Source organism: Lampris incognitus, chromosome 8 (genome assembly GCF_029633865.1).
Source record: "Lampris incognitus isolate fLamInc1 chromosome 8, fLamInc1.hap2, whole genome shotgun sequence".
Taxonomy (NCBI): domain Eukaryota; kingdom Metazoa; phylum Chordata; class Actinopteri; order Lampriformes; family Lampridae; genus Lampris; species Lampris incognitus.
This window is the reverse complement of record NC_079218.1, coordinates 11,461,774-11,478,848: the sequence shown is the minus strand read 5'-3', so window position 1 is coordinate 11,478,848 and position 17,075 is coordinate 11,461,774. Positions and strand designations below refer to the sequence as shown.

The window sequence follows — 17,075 nt, the reverse complement described above, 5'->3', positions numbered from 1 at the left end:
GCTGACGAGAGAGAGAGAAAGAGAGACGGACAAAGAGGGACAGAGACAGAGAAGGAATGATAGAGACAGACTGATACCGTGACAAAAAAGCTGAAAACTCAGTTGAACCGGAGAAGAAAAGCGACGGAGATGAGATGAGGAGGGGGAGACAGACGTAGACTAGAGGGTTATACATTTTTATGGCTCTAGAACACATTATCTTTTAATAAGGGCACAGACATTCTTCTCTGTGTGTGATTTAATATTACAGCGTAGCAGAGCAAACTCCTCTTTTAATATTTATAATACTCTCCTTGTCACCCGGCCTTGTGAGTTGGGCCTCGTTTAATAAATTAAAGGAGTTCAGGGTTTGTGTGAGCCACCGTTTGGCCTAAACTGGGAGAAAAAGATTCTCCACATCTCGTCTGACCTGTTCTCTCCATGGGTTTATGGGCGACGTGGTATCTGCTGAGGATTCAGTTGTGCCGGCTTACAAGCAGACATGCACAGGTGGTTTTTGTCGGTGCATGTATGTTGTGTGCACGACTCAGAGAGAGTGAATGTCTCACACAAGCGGCAACCACTGGAAGTTGGAGCCAATGCGGAAGTGCCTTAAGTTGCAGTAAAACCATGGCCACTAGGTGGCTGAATCCATAAAACTTCGCGTCCAGTGAGAGAATTCCCAACTTCTCCCAACAAATTCAAAGTCAGTATTTTTTTCTTCTACGAGCTGGGGCCTCAGTCGTTCATTTGGTGTCCGGCAGACGGTGTGAGCTTGCTTATTTGTTCTGTTAAGACGACATTACAGATGGGGCGTCCGGGTGGCTTGGCAGTCTATTCTGTTGCCTACCAACATGGGGATCGCCGGTTCGAATCCCCCGTGTTACCTCCGGGCATCCCTACAGACACAATTGGCCGTGTCTGCGGGTAGGAAGCCGGATGTGGGTATGTGTCCTGGTCACTGCACTAGCGCCTCCTCTGGTCAGTCGAGGCGCCTGTTCAGGGGGAAGGAGGAACTGGGGCGGGGGGGGACAGCGTGATCTTCCTACGTACTACGTCCCTCTGGTGAAACTTCTCACTGTCAGGTGAAAAGAAGCGGCTGGCGACGCCACATGTACTGGAGGAGGCATGTGGTAGTCTGCAGCCCTCCCCGGGTCGGCAGAGTGGGTGGAGTAGCAACCAGGACGGCTCAGAAGAGTGGGGTAATTGTCTGAATACTTGGGGATAAAAAAAAGGGGGGCGGGGAGGGAGACATTACAGATTAAATAAGTGCCATGTTGAGGCGTGTCTGTCTTGACTGACGAGGTCTGTCAACCTGTCTGCCTCCAAGGTTTCCCCCAGCACCATCCACACTCAGCCCCAGTTCCCAAATTTGGATTTTCTGGCTCCAAGAACTGACAAGATGGCAGCGATCATAAAGCCAAACTTTAGACTTCAAAATGCCCCCTCTGAAACCAGTGGGTGACATTTAAGGTGCGATGACCATCTTTTTTTTTAAATTTTTGCAGTCTACGGTTTTGCATGGAGGAAATGGATGTTGGTGGAGTTATTTGTCAGTTAATACTCTCAATGACCGACACAGTAGGTCAAGGCTCTCCTGTTTTCATATGTTAAGCTGTTCATCTATTTCACTGAATCTAGATTCCATTATCTTTGTTTCCCATCACGCCAAATGAAAACACCCAATCTTGAAAAATAAAACACCCACAGAGTGTGGCGTTATGACATCAAGTTATCCTAAATATTACGAGCCTCAGTATATTTCTGGAAGAGGAGATGAAGCGCTACATCAAATTAAATACACATGAAATGGCTGCCATGTCATTTCAGATCGAATGACAGTGTGTTTATAGAACAGCTCACCCTTCCTGACTGAAACGTGTGAAATCGCTCATTAGCCGCTGATTTAGCTTGAAAAGAAAGTGGTACAGAAATGCTATGAGACAGGGAAGTTTCATCATTACCAACATTATCAGCTCAAGGAAAAATCTCACTTATCCCATCAGGAGCTCAGCTGGAGAGCAGGGCTGACACTACCGGAGATGCAGTGACAGAATTATGGAGCGGGGTCCCTTTTAACATCAACATGGCTTTTATAAATATACAGAAACACACTAACACAGGCCAGTTTGGTTTCAGGGTGATTCACGGGCACTCCGAGAAGTGGCTAATTGTATTAAAGTTTGAAAATCTATAACAGAATCTCTTAGCTCAGTTTCTAAGAGGAAGGTTGGCTGGGGTGGCTGAACAGGAATCCAGATGATGCCTGCAACACCAAAGGGATGTGGCCCATCTAAAGTGCATTGCTTATTGGCAATCAAAAATGTACCAGGCCGGAGATAGTTTTCAATGACTAACCCTAACCCTGACCCTAACCCAAACAGCTAAAGCTCTTATGAAATGATAACAAGTTTATTATTCTGGACGAGCTGCCTGTAAGTGAGCACAATGGTAATATCACAGCTAGCATTTGCACTGCTAGCTAAGAAGCTAACACTGAGACCCATGCAACCACGGCCCATGATAAACCCTTGAGGAGCATCTCTCGGCGGCACCCAGAGGTAAACAACAGATCACTAGCTGCTAAAGCCAACGTCACATCATCAAAAAAGACAGCGGAACACGCACTGGACAATTGATAAAGAGGTTAACCAAGCTAGACAAGACATCAAGCCAACGTCAGCTTTGCTGGTAGGTGACCATATAATAGGAGATGTCAAAGCAAAGTTTTGAAAACTGTCTGTCTACCCAATGCTATGGTTAGTGACATGGTCCAAACACTGGCACAAGTGTACTCAAAGCGCACAGCCACTTCATCAAATCTGACTCCGGTTGTATGCCAGCAGCCACAGCCTGTCTCAAAAAATTGTGCAAGTATTATTTTTAACACATTAAATTTAGTGTTATTAAACACCAAGTTTTGGCAGGAAAACATTTTTAATCAATGATTTTATCACCAAGCATAATCTCAATTTTGTTTTTAACTGAAACTTGGTTAGACCAAGACAACAGTGCATCTGTTCTTACTGAGTCAACCCCTGCCAATTTCAGCTTGGTGAGCGAAACCAGACAGCACAAGAAGGAGGTGGAGTTATCATTTTGTTTAATGATTTTTGCTTGTTTTGAATTTTTGCTTGTTTTGAATATGTGGCTCTTCAGTTGAGCTGCTGTCTATCTGTATTGAAACTGACAGTGTAGTTATTGCTGATGATTTAAACATCCATGCAGACAACCCCCAGGATAGAGGAATTAAAGAACTGTGTTGTGTTCTTGATAATTATGGACTGACTCAGCATGTGACGGAGCCCACACACAACAAGGGGCACACTCTGTACTCATTATCTCCAAGGATCAGAACATTGCTAAGGTTGTGGTGACTGATGTCACTCTCTCCAATCATTCCTGTATTTTCTTTGAGAGTACGAGCTCCATGTGCACAAATGCTCAAACAGAGGTAATCACAAAACTGAAAGCACCAGTGAAATATTTCTTCAGGCTTTCTCTTCCACACCCGCCCTCTCTCGGGTCTCAGTCAATGAGATTGTAAATAATTTTAATTCTAAAATTACAGATGTTATCAATGCTATTGGACTCACTAAGGTGAAGGTGGTCTCTGGTAAGAAAAGATCTCCATGGAGATGTGCCACGCTGGTCAGAATAGAAAAAAGAGAGTGTAATAAAGCTGAACACAGGTGGCAAAAAACAAATCTTACTGTTCGTTATGAAATCTATAAGGAGAGACTGCAGATTTATAATTTGGAACTGAGAAATGCCAGGCGGTCTTACTTCTCTGACATAATTTCCAAAAACAATAATAATGTATGTGCCTTGTTTTCTACTGTCGACAAGCTAACAAACCCCTCAGTGGCAACAGCCTCTGAATTTCTATCTACCAGGGCCTGCAATAAATTTGCCCCCTTCTTTAATGACAAAATTCAGAACGTTAGACAGGCAGCCAGTGCCTCCATACTAGGTACTGGGCACGGGTTGTCCCTTAAGTCCACCTAAAATCAATTCAAATAGCATGTCACAATTTGATCCCATCAACCATAAAAACTTGGAGGATATTATACAACATCTGAAATCCTCCTCCTGCTGCCTTGATATTCTGCCAACAGGCTTTTTCAAAAATGTTCCTAATTGCATGTCCTCACTCAGATCTTCTACAAATTGTCAACACGTCTCTTCTCTCAGGCCTCTTCCCACAGGCTCTGAAAACTGCGTCATGAAAAGAATAATCTAGACACTTCACTAATGAACAGTTATAGACCCATATCAAACCTCACGTTTCTGAGTAAAATAACTGAAAAAGCTGTTTTCCAGCAACTCAACAACTTTTTGGCACTAAACAACAGGTTCGCTGTCTTCCAGTCAGGATTTTGACCATACCACAGCACCGAGACTGCTCTTGTTAAGGTCTTTAATGACATCCGCTTAACGTGGCAGAATCTCAGTCCTGGTATTATTGGATGTCAGCGCTGCATGCAGCACTGATTGGAAAACTGAGTGGGACTTTCTGGCACAGCACTAAACTGGCATGAATCCTACTTAAAGGACAGGGACTACTTTGTGTCTATAGATAATTATAAATCTGAGCATACAAAAATGACCTTTGGAGTTTCCCAAGGCTCCATTCGGGGGCCATTTCTGTTCAACATCTATATGCGCCCACTAGTCCAGATTATGGAAAACAACAAGATATGCTACCATAATTATGCAGATGATTGGATGTCTCAGAATTTTCTTCAATTAAACAAAGCTAAAACTGAAGTAATTGTCTTTGGAGCTAAGGAAGAATGACTAAAAGTCAGCACTCAGCTACAATCGGCAATGTTAAAAACCACAAACCAAGCCATAAATCTTGGTTTAGTCATGGACTCAGACCTAATTTAGATAGCCACATTAAGACAATTACAAAGTCTGCCTACTATCACCAAAAGAATATATCAAGAATTAAAGGATTGTCTCAGCAGGATTTGAAAAAAATTTGTCCTTGCATTTATCTTCAGTCAACTTGACTACTGTCACGGTGTCTTTCAGGTCCTCCTAAAAAAAAATTTTTTTAAATCGATCAAACAGCTGCAGCTGATTCAGAATGCTGCTGCTCGAATCCTTACTAAAACTAAAAGAGTGGATCACATCACTCCAGCCCTGAGGTCGCTACACTGGCTCCCTGTCCATCAAAGAATTGATTTTAAAACTCTGCTCTTGGTTTATAAAGCACTGAATGGTTTCGGGCCAAAATACATTTCTGATCTACTGCTACACTATGAACAATCCAGACTGCTCAGATCATCTGGGACAAAACTAAACATGGAGAGGTGGCTCCCAGTTTTTATGCACCACATATCTGCAACAAATTCCCTGAAAACTGAAGGTCTGCTACAACTCTCAGTTCTTTTAAATCTAGGCTGAAGACTTTCCTGTTTGTCACTGCCTTTTATTAAATATAACTTGAAGCTGTTTATTTTCCATCTTACACTGCACTGAAACTTTTACTCTTTGTTTTTAAATGTCTTTATTTCCTTATGTTGCTTCCCTTAATGCCTTTTATGTTTTATCTGTTTATGTTTGTGTTTTACGGCCCTGTGATGGCCTGTTGGCCTGTGCAGAGTGTCTCCCCGCTTGCCGCCCAATGACTGCTGGGATAGGCTCTAGCATCCCTGCAACCCTGACAGCAGGATTAGCGGTTTGGATAATGGGTGGGTGGGTGTTTGTGTTTTATGTTTTTTGTTTTGAATTGCCTTGTTACTGAAAAGTGCTATATAAATACATTTGCTTTGCCTTGCCAAGGGGGCAAGTATTTTTTTTACTTCAACAAGTGCATTTTTTTGCACGTGTCTAAATCATTGGTTGCTCTTACCCTGTTTTTTAAGGATATTGCTAAAAAAGTGTTGTTGTTTTTTTTTGTTTCTTTCCCTAAATCAACTTTGTGGTTGAATGATACCTTCACTCAAAACAATTTCATGTGCATGCAAGATGCAGGAGCTGATTATCAGTGACTCAATCACAAAAACTCATGACACAATTTTGTGCGCATACTCTAAAACACAATTATGAGAACTTGCCGGCCCAGTCAGGTACCCACATACATACAGACACTATTACTTTAAACCTTTAAAGCCCATTCCAGTGATTTAAGTTCATTCAAAAATTTTTGCAAAAAAAATGAATGTGATCTCAACGGCCGCATTCAAGATGCTATGCTAGTTACAGAACAGCTCAGATGACAGTTGCTTTTTGAGCTTGCTCTATGGCTTGTTCCATAAATGAACACAGTATAGACCCTTTTACAGTTGGTAAATGGTGATCACGTGATTTAGTATGCGCACACATTTTGGCAGCAAAAAATGGATTTTATTATTTGCGACCATACAACTGTATGCTATAACTTCTTATTTATGCTACAATATAACTTTTATTTGTTATGATAGCCACTTATGTATTTATCTAGACTCGTTTTATTGCTTGTAGCCACAAGCTTCGCCTGTTTGCATTGAATGGTCTTTTCCCTGATGGAATGTGGTAGAAATTAATAAAACCTTTAGTTTTGCTAGACCTGTTCTGGCAACCCGCAACACAACAAGATGACATTTTAAAAATGTAAATATCAATCGATCAAAAATCCACTTGCACTCTGCATTGATTGGAGATGGATAAGTTGCCTCTTTTGCTGCCAAAATGTGTGCGCATACTATGTGTGACGTAGGTCATAAAAGGGTCTATAGCGTCGCTTTGCAAGATTCAAACCAAATTAATGTGAATAAAGTGTTAGCCTCATGCTGATTGTTGCTCATAATCATTCGATTTGACTGAAGGAATGGCAATGCCACGTCAACTTCATATACTTATACTTAGTAATATATTTAGGCTTAGCGTTAGCCGGCTCATAAAAATTCAGAATGCATCCCCTGTGAAAATGAATGCTTCATGGGGATGCCATGTTGAGTCTTAAATCGAGCAGTCTGTTATTTTCCAATTAAGGACAACTATACATACCATAAACTTTCTGTTCATCTGTGTAATCTAACTTTCTAACTTTCACCCTTCCAGGTATTAAACAACTGTGGGGATCAATCAGGTCTGACTCAGTTGTGCTTTCAATGCTAATCACATTTTGAAAATGTTGGTCTCTGGTGCACCAAAGAATAGCGACTAGCGAACAAACGGAGAGCAGATTTACACATGCTGGGTGGAACTAAGTAAGACGGGACAAAACAAATTCAGCTCATGACATTCATTAGAATAATGAATCAAAATATGTTTGGATTTTTCTTCCAATTTGGCGTTGATATTGAGCAGCATCTGTGTTGAAGTTTCCCACTGCTGAACATCTGAAAAAATAAAAAAAATAAAAAGCCCCGAGTTTTGATTTTCATTTCCATGAATGTTTTCTCATTTGGCGGACACTTTCATCCTGGGCAACTCACAAGAGAGTCAGCAATTAGCGGATATAGTCTCGTGTCAGCCTGCGGCCATTAGAGCGCTGAGTAGAAGTCATATCATAGCCGAGCCTGCATGTCATGTCAAGTGTAATTAGTGGAAATGTGCAATGGGCAGATCAACAATATTGATGTGAGTACTATACGCCCCGAATGCCCCCCTAATTATCCACATAGCTGGGAAACTGTTTTCTTCACTGGAGTGGGCCTTTAGCTATACTTTGGGAGCGAAAGAGTACAAGTACATAAAAACACACAAAACACAAATGACATTTCAAGTGATGATTACTGAGGCAGGCGATGCTGGAGGACTTCTCCGACTCTCACATGAGGATATTCCAAATAGTACCACACAACCATAACCCACATAGAAATGATGTGTATTGTCAAAGGTGTCTGGCTGGGAGAGCTTGGTCTGCTGCGTCCTGTGGGCCCAAGGACCACGGCCCTGACTGGAGCTGCGCCCGAAGAGGAAACACTGAGGGCGGTCTGACAGGACGCGGAAGCGGGGCAGGCTAAGCTAACTGCTAGCCCATGCAGACTGGCAGTTTTGACAGTCATCCTGGCTGGCGTTCGTTCTCCTGGACAGTTTTTTTTTGGGGGGGTTTCTCCCTTTTTCTCCCCAATTGTATCCGGCCAATTACCCCACTCTTCCGAGTCGTCCCGGTCGCTGCTCCACCCCCTCTGCCGATCCGGGGAGGGCTACAGACTACCACGTCTCCTCCCATACATGTGGAGTCGCCTGCCGTAGGGGGACGTAGCGCATGGGAGGATCACACTATTCCCCCCAGTTCCCCCTCCCCCCTGAACAGGCGCCCAGGCCGACCAGAGGAGGCACTATTGCAGCGACCAGGACATATACCCACATCTGGCTTCCCACCCGGAGACACGGCCAGTTGTGTCTGTAGGGATGCTGGTACGCAACGGAATAGACCGCTGCGCCACCCGGACGCCCTGTGATTTTTATTTTTGTTGTTCAGTTTAGATGTATATGCTAGTCTGGATATATGTGTTGTTGGAGTTTTTGGATGTGTTTTTGTCTTTGTGTTGCACTGCTGTGGGCTGGGGGAAACGATGTCTCGTTTCATTTCATGTGCGCAAGTGCATGAAATGAAACGACAAAGTGTTTCTGATTCTGAGTACCGCGAGGATCGATATGGCTTCAGGGGGCGTAACAAAGTGCAGAAAGCATTGTCTTGTTTTAAGGCTGCTCTGCCTATTAGCAGAGAGGCTAAACAGAATACCACTTCCGCTGAGGCTTTCTTCTCCCTCTCAGCGCTCCCGCAGCAAGTTAGCGAACAAGCTGGAGGCTGGCGAGCCACCATCCTCGCAGACGCCCTCCGAGGAAAGATCTGTGCTGGTTTGTTAGACCAGACTTGCTACTTGTAAAGGTGAAATGGGCAACCCGACTCAAGGATATGCCCTTCCCTCGTCCTCCAAACACACCGTTCTTTGTCAATATCTGAAGTGCTTCAAAAAAAAAAGAAAGACATTTTCCATTCTGGAAAAAAATAGTACTCTTATGGTAACAGCTCTTTGGCCTTGCAGTAGCTTCAATTTGTCCCCGTCCTCACAACAACAAAAAAAACATCTCCAATGTCAGGAGATCAAATGGCGCGTTTTAAAATCCATCATATCAGCTTTCGACTAAAAAGATCCTCATTTGGCCTAATGCACACTGCTCCGTCTCTCTCTCAATGTGCTCCCGCTACCACAAAAGAAAACAGAAGCTGAAAGGTTGCTGTTAAAAGAATCCTTTGTCCTTAATACAAGATTTCCCCCCCCTATTATTTTCAGTGCCCCGTCCTGTGAGTCTCAGTGTCTGCTCCCAGAGCCGCCGCGTCCTTGTGTCTGCAGTGTCATGGACTGCATCCTCTCCCCTTTTGTGTGTGTGTGTGTGTGCGCAGCTAAAAACCGAGGGTACTGCCTTGTGTTCACGAGAGCTCCGGTGTTTTCTTGCAGTCATTTTGGGATTAATAGATGAATTACCCCCAGAATTAACGACCCAGCGCTGGAAACCACGATACCCTGCCGGTGGCGCCCCCAGAAATCTTTCATAGGGGGGGCCAAATGGGGCCACTGAAAATCTTGGGGTGGCACACCAAAACCCAAAAGCCGCGACTGAATTTCAGGAATTGCATTGTGCTGCTGTGGTGTACTGTATAGGCTGGTTGAAAACGGTCAATAGGAGAGTTAAGGAGACGCATACTGAAATACGTTGGTTTCTTATTTTTTTTACAGTTAATGTTACTAAATATCTGATGTGCACAGACTAATACCGGTACAGTTAACATTGTGAGTTCCACAACAATTCTTCTTCTAATGTGTTGTGTTATGTATCTGTATATATTGTAACGTGTTAGACGATTCCTTGTTACATTGTATCTGTCCAAACATGAAAACTGAAAATATCAGATAGAAGCACATTAGGTATAATCAGACGTATATTCTGCACATACGACCCGTGGCTGGGGGGGGGGCAGGGATAGTATCAGGGTGGCCGTGGCCACCCCTGGCCACCCCTTGGGGGCGCCCCTGTTAACCCTGCACACTCTGTTGAGCTTCAGACGTTCGGGGGGGGCGTCCGCTTTACGGGCACACGCGCACGCAATTAGCTCGCCGCCACGCTCTTCGGTTAATTGAGACAGAAAGGAAACAAAAGAAAAGCGCCGACGCCCCGCGGGCAACGAGGAAAATAAGAGGAAGACAGCCGGAAAACTGGTGGAGTCAATTAAGACCACGCTTTTTGGCTGAGACAGAAAAGTTCGGCAATTTGCATCTAAACGTTGGCACGGCTGCTGAGACGAGAGCGCCCCCCGGGGAGCCGGGCTGCTGCATGCGGATGCACCCTGACTCGCGCACGTGCACACGCACACACACACACACACACACACACACACACACACACACACACACACACACACACACACAATCACTTTGGCAGAAGAGAGTTTGCTTACTGGGATGTGTGTGTGTGTGTGTGTGTGTGTGTGTGTGCGTGTGCACGTGCACGAGCCTGCCTGCTTGCCTGCGCATGCCATTTCGTGCTGGGTCAGAGTGGATTAATTAGATTCTGAAAACAAATTACTTCTTCTAATCATTCAATAAGCCCCACCCGAGCACTGGGACACTATCTTGAATATTCAACCCCCCCCCCCCACAACCCCCCTCCCTCCTTCCCTCCCTGCTTCGAACGGGAAGGAATTGTGGTCAGTAGGGTAACGGCGTGAAGTTATAAGCAATGCCAGATAACTCATCTAATGAATTCGTTAGGGTACACACGAGAGTCCATCTGTTAAAACAAGACCCCCCCCACCCTTGGAAACAGCACAGCCGGGCCACGCGCCCCCGCAACGCCGCCCCTGCGCAGCCCACGCTGGGCCCCGCGCAGCCCACGCTGGGCCCCGCGCAGCCCACGCTGGGCCCCGCGCAGCCCACGCTGGGCCCCGCGCAGCCCACGCTGGGCCCCGCGCGGCCCCGCGCAGCCCACGCTGGGCCCCGCGCAGCCCACGCTGGGCCCCGCGCAGCCCACGCTGGGCCCCGCGCAGCCCACGCTGGGCCCCGCGCGGCCCCGCGCAGCCCACGCTGGGCCCCTGCGCAGCCCACGCTGGGCCCCGCGCAGCCCACGCTGGGCCCCGCGCAGCCCACGCTGGGCCCCACGCAGCCCACGCTGGGCCCCACGCAGCCCACGCTGGGCCCCACGCAGCCCACGCTGGGCCCCACGCAGCCCACGCTGGGCCCCACGCAGCCCACGCTGGGCCCCACGCAGCCCACGCTGGGCCCCACGCAGCCCACGCTGGGCCCCGCGCATCGGTTCTTACGGATGTTTCCCGCCATGTGTTACTGTACGCGCCTCGACATCCCGCCGAGGCTTCAGCTGTGCAAACGGAGTGTAAGACAGCGGCAGCAGGAGCGGCTCCTCAACGGGGGGGGGGGGGGTGTTCCAAGGAAACAAGCGGCCATCATGGAGATCAAGTCCCCCCCCCCCGAGGATCAGAAATGGAGGGAACGAATATAGGATCAAATAAAAGCTCGTTTCAGCAAATCAGATCACCTCTTATGTGTGTGTGTGTAGGGGTAGGTGTGTATGTGTGTGTGTGTAGGGGTAGGTGTGTATGTGTGTGTGTGTAGAGGTAGGTGTGTATGTGTGTGTGTGTAGAGGTAGGTGTGTATGTGTGTGTGTGTAGAGGTAGGTGTGTATGTGTGTGTGTGTAGAGGTAGGTGTGTATGTGTGTGTAGGGGTAGGTGTGTATGTGTGTACGTGTGTGTGTATGTGTGTGTGTGTGTAGAGGTAGGTGTGTATGTGTGTGTGTGTGTGTGTGTGTGTGTGTGTAGGTGTGTGTGTGTGTGTAGGGATAGGTGTGTGTATGTGTGCATGTAGGTGTGTGTGTGTGTGTGTGTAGGGGTAGGTGTGTATGTGTGAGCGTGTAGGGGTGTGTATGTGTGTGTGTAGGGGTAGGTGTGTATGTGTGTGTGTGTGTGTGTAGGGGTAGGTGTGTATGTGTGTGTGTGTGTAGGGGTAGGTGTGTATGTGTGTGCGTGTAAGTGTTTGTGTGTGTGTGTGTTTGTGTAGGGGTAGGTGTGTATGTGTGTGTGTGTGTGTAGGGGTAGGTGTGTATGTGTGTGCGTGTAAGTGTTTGTGTGTGTGTGTGTGTGTGCGTAGGGGTAGGTGTGTATGTGTGTGTGTGTGTGTGTGTAGGGGTAGGCGTGTATGTGTGTGCGTGTAAGTGTTTGTGTGTGTGTGTGTGTGTGTAGGGGTAGGTGTGTGTGTGTGTGTGTGTGTGTGTGTAGGGGTAGGTGTGTATGTGTGTGCGTGTAAGTGTTTGTGTGTTTGTGTGTGTGTGCGTAGGGGTAGGTGTGTATGTGTGTGTGTGTGTGTGTGTGTGTAGGGGTAGGTGTGTATGTGTGTGCGTGTAAGTGTTTGTGTGTGTGTGTGTGTGTGCGTAGGGGTAGGTGTGTATGTGTGTGTGTGTGTGTGTGTGTGTAGGGGTAGGCGTGTATGTGTGTGCGTGCACACACACTTGTTCAGGATTGCTTTAAGTGTCCTCTGCCATTGAGATTAAACGAATGGAGGGGCCATTACATGTAATTCATAACACCAGCCTCAGGATCTAATGGATTCTCCTTTTTTCTCTGCTATGCTTTATTCCAAATTGTTGCTATAATTCTTCCCCAAAGCGACTTAATGTGACAGGTCATCAATACGCTCGCCCAGTGTAAAGTGGAAGGACCTTTGCATTATGTTTTAATTCCTCCTGTGCTCCTTAGTATTATGGGAGAAAGCGGTGGCGGTGGCGGTGGGGGTTCGGGGGGGGGGGTTTAGATTCTCCATTCAATATTTAACTGCTCTCCCCGCGGGGGGAAACCGACGGACGGAGCTTAGCCTTTACGGTTTTAAACACAGCTGCCCTTGATGACAGCCTCCAGAGAACGTCTCGGGCTCATCTGGAGGGTCTCGCCCATGCCCCCCATTTACAATCAGATCAATAGCAATGGAAGCAGGCGGTCGAGAAAGACCTCCCAGGAATGGCAATCGTTCCTCTGCTTATTGAGCTTCAACAAAAGCTTTGTGGTCAGTCCGACGCGGCCCGGATGGGTGAGCGCGGGGTTAAAGATGCACGGATGCAATACTCGTGGACAGCGAGGTGCCGTCCTGATTTATAACGAGCAGCCATTAAGGCTGAAGCTGGGGTGAAGGAGAACTAATTGACGCCTTGAAAATGTACGATCTCCTTTAAACCTCAGTAAGCTCTTTATTGACGGGTAAAGAAAATCAGTTTACCTTCTTTTCTTACTGATAAAATGATTCTCTGCCCCCCCCCCCCCTCAAAAAAAAAATCTATGTAAAGGAATGGCAGGTGATCCGGGTCCCGTATTGACTGGAACAGGTGACTATTTCTATGCAACTATGCAACTAACGTGTGGAAGCCACTGGTTTATACCAGAGGCTCCCAACATTTTTCAGCCAGGGCCCCCCTTGGCCACCCCAACACCCCGCTCCCCACCTAGCTTGGTAGAATGAACTGCAATCAATAAATTTGCATAAACATTGAATTCATGTCTAGAAAATAATGCAACTATGGTTCAACTATAGTTGATATTAACTTATTGTATTGAACATACAAAATAAGTGTAACTGTTATGGCTAATGATTCCCTGCCACAGTGAAACGGTGACTTGGAAAGCTATTGGACATTTATGGGCCTGTTTAAATTCACACTTTATGCGAGATATTAAATTAGGAAAGCATGAATGTCTTAATACATTTAGTTCCGCTTGAATGTCTTCAGTAGTTACTTGCAGATCCCCACCGCATCCACCGGGGGTGGGGGGGTGGAGGGGCGCCCCCGCCCACAGTTTAGTCACCACCGGTTTATAGATCCTTAAATTAAAAAAACCCAACGAATGTATTGATCTTAGTTTCTTCATTTTCACTATCCTTTAACACCCCCCCCCCCCGCGATGCTCTTTGGACATTTTCAATGTGAAACTTGATAATTTCATAATTTTTAACCGGTTTCAATGTCAGAGCGCCATAGTATTTGAATCAGAGTGTACTTGTTTATTGGTATTACTTATTACAATTACTGATGCCGATGCTCCTTCATGCATATTTTACCGTGTGGTCGTCATATTTCATTCTGATGGTTGTTTTGTTCCTTGTTGTTTTATATAAGACCTGCCAATCATAGTGTGTATGTAGGATCTTGTTTCCATTGCTTCCTTCTGGAGCACGGAAATGATTACCCAATACCCAATTTCCCCTCGGGGATGAATAACGTATTCTGATTCGGATGATTACCATCGCCAACCTTTTGGTTGCTGAAGACTCACGTTTGGTGTGAGATAGACAACCAACCAAACAACCAACCAACCAACCAACCAACCAACCAACCAACCAACCAACCAACCAACCAACCAAACCAAGCCAAACCAAACCAAACCAAACCCAACTCAACCCAACCCAAACAAACCAAACCAAACCAAACAACCAACCCAAACCAAACAACCAACCCAAACCAAACAACCAACCAACCAACCAACCAACCAACCAACCAACCCAACTCAAACCAACCAACCAACCAACCAACCAACCAACCAACCAACCCAACTCAAACCAACCAACCAACCAAATCAAACCAACCCAACCCAACAAACCAACCAACCAACCAACCAACCAACCAAGCCAAACCAACAATCCAAAATAGCCAACCAACCCAACCAAACCAAACCAAACCAAACCAACCAAACCAAACCAAACCAAACCAACCAACCCAAAACAACCAACCAACCAAATACCTAAATCTTTATTCATAAGACATTTTGCACTTTGAAATGCGCTTTACATTAAGCGAAAGTGCACAGATAAAAAGAAGTTAATGATTAAAGAACAAAATAGAAGGGATAACAACTTAGAAAATAAGAAATAAAAAAATAGAATGACATGACTCAAAATAAAATTGTTTGAGTCAAAATAGAGAGAGCCTGTCACTGGTCAACAGCAGATTAAAAGCTGACGAACAAGAGTAGAAAGGGTACCTCTGGGTGAAAAGCTAGACTGTTGAAGATGTTTATCCATAACTACGTGGTCACCTCCGTTTAAGACTTAACCAATCTGGTGACAACTTGGCCCCGTTCTCCTCTCTACAATAACCCTGTTGGGAGACAAACTGATGATGTCGACACGGTGCTACTATCGATAAAAAGGCATGTCCACCTGCTGAATACTAAACTTAACTTCACCTTGGCTAAGGTGTTATGAGGGAAAGCAAAAAGTATAGTGAGGTTTTTCCTTCCCTTCCATTTCCCTTTGGGGGTCCCTGCAGATTTCCTATGTTTGATCCTATTTTCATTTTTTACAATAGGGAATTACAATGTGTAATGGGTGGTGGAGGGGGGCATCAGATCTGCTAGCAACCATATTTGGTCCTGGCTCAGTTAATGCTGGGCAATATATCGATATTATATGGGTATCATGATATAAGACTAGACAGACGTTATCTGGGATTTTGGATATCGTAATATTGGGATGTAAGTGTTGTCTTCTCCTGGTTTTAAAGGCTGCATTACAGTAAAGAGATGCAGTTTTCTGAACTTAAGACTGTTGTAGTTGTTATATTATTTGTGTCTACCTGTCTGGGCATCATGTCCACATTACTAATGAGTGTTTATCAAAAAGTCATTGTGTAAATAATTTGTGAGAGAACCAACAGTCATCTCTACAATATCATCAGAATATCGATATTGATATCGATTCGGTCAAAAATATCATGATATTTGATTTCGCCCACATCGCCCAGCCCTGTGCTCAGTAGATGAAGAGTTTGGGAGCATCCGGTCTATTACATTGCTTACCAACACGAGGATCGCCTGTTTGAATCCCTGTGTTACCTCCGGCTTGGTCGTGCGTCCCTACAGACACAATTGGCCGTGTCTGCGAGTGGGAAGCTGGATGTGGGTATGTGTCCTGGTCGCTGCACTAGCGCCTCCTCTGGTCGGTCGGAGCACCTGTTTGGGGGGGGAACTGGGGGGGTTAGCGTGATCCTCCCAGGCGCTACGTCCCCCTGGTGAAACCTCTCACTGTCAGGTGAAAAGAAGCGGCTGGCGACTCCACATGTGTTGGAGGAGGCATGTGGTAGTCTGCAGCCCTCCCCGGATCGGCAGAGCGGGTGGAGCAGCAACCGTGATGGCTCGGAAGAGTGGGGTAATTGGCCAAATACAACTGGGGAGGAAAAGGGGGAAACTCCCCCCCTCCCCAAAAAAAGTTGGGGTAACTCGTGTAAAATACTTATGCCGAGCCTTCCCAAAGCAACGCAGCTCCACCATAGCTACGGGCCGTAGTTGTCATTTAAGATAGAGCGGGTTTATCTGATTTAATGCTGGCGTCAGACAGCCCACCAAATTAATCTTATTGGGCTGATTAAATCACCGTGAACCGATCCAGCAGTCGCTGTTGTCAGTTGCAAGAAAACAGACACTCGTGTGTCCAGAATATTGAAGCTCAAATTAAATGAACGGGTTCATCCTGTAGGACAGCGGGGTATTCATGAGGATTTAAGATATTAAGAGGAGGCAACAGCTGATCTTTAGACATGAAATGGAGTCGCACAACAGCGCGGTGTGTTTGGTTAGCCGTCCGATAATATCTAATCATACGGCCCCGAGAACGCCTGTTCCCCCCCACCGGTTTTTAGGTTTTTGTGGCTTAAAATGTTTAGGCTTCACATACTTTGTTTGTGTTATTAAGTTTGTATTCATTCGATGAAGTGTGATATTCAGATGAAAGATATGACTGCTGCTGAGCGGCATCTTATTATTACAGGGGGAAGATATAATTATTGTGAAAATTAATCTCCACATCTCACTTGTTAATTTGCATGCAACTTCCACAGTCCTCTTCCCAGATTCAGACATAAAAACACCTTGTTGTGACAGACTGAGGCCGTGCAAAAGAAACACATAACTTCTCTAATATACCACGGCAAGTGGCACATTAGACTCGCCTGACAAGGACTCGAGCTCGATCCAAGCTCCCCACACGCGGACCAGTCTCTGGATGGTCCTACAACGTCATGCAGTCATCCATCCATCCATCCACCCATCCACCCATCCATTATCTGAACCGCTTATCCTGCTCTCAGGGTCGCGGGGATG

The 17,075-nt window shown here is 45.9% G+C and overlaps 1 protein-coding gene across 1 annotated transcript in view; it reads right to left on the bottom strand.

Moving 5' to 3' along the window:
* The window catches only part of LOC130117086 (cell adhesion molecule 2-like), a 125,137-nt gene that overhangs the window by 2,841 nt on the left and 105,221 nt on the right, over positions 1-17,075 (bottom strand). The window contains exon 9 of the mRNA XM_056285235.1: positions 10,797-11,237. Coding sequence (XP_056141210.1) covers positions 10,797-11,237 — 441 coding nt within the window. The remainder of the gene's footprint in view (positions 1-10,796; positions 11,238-17,075) is intronic.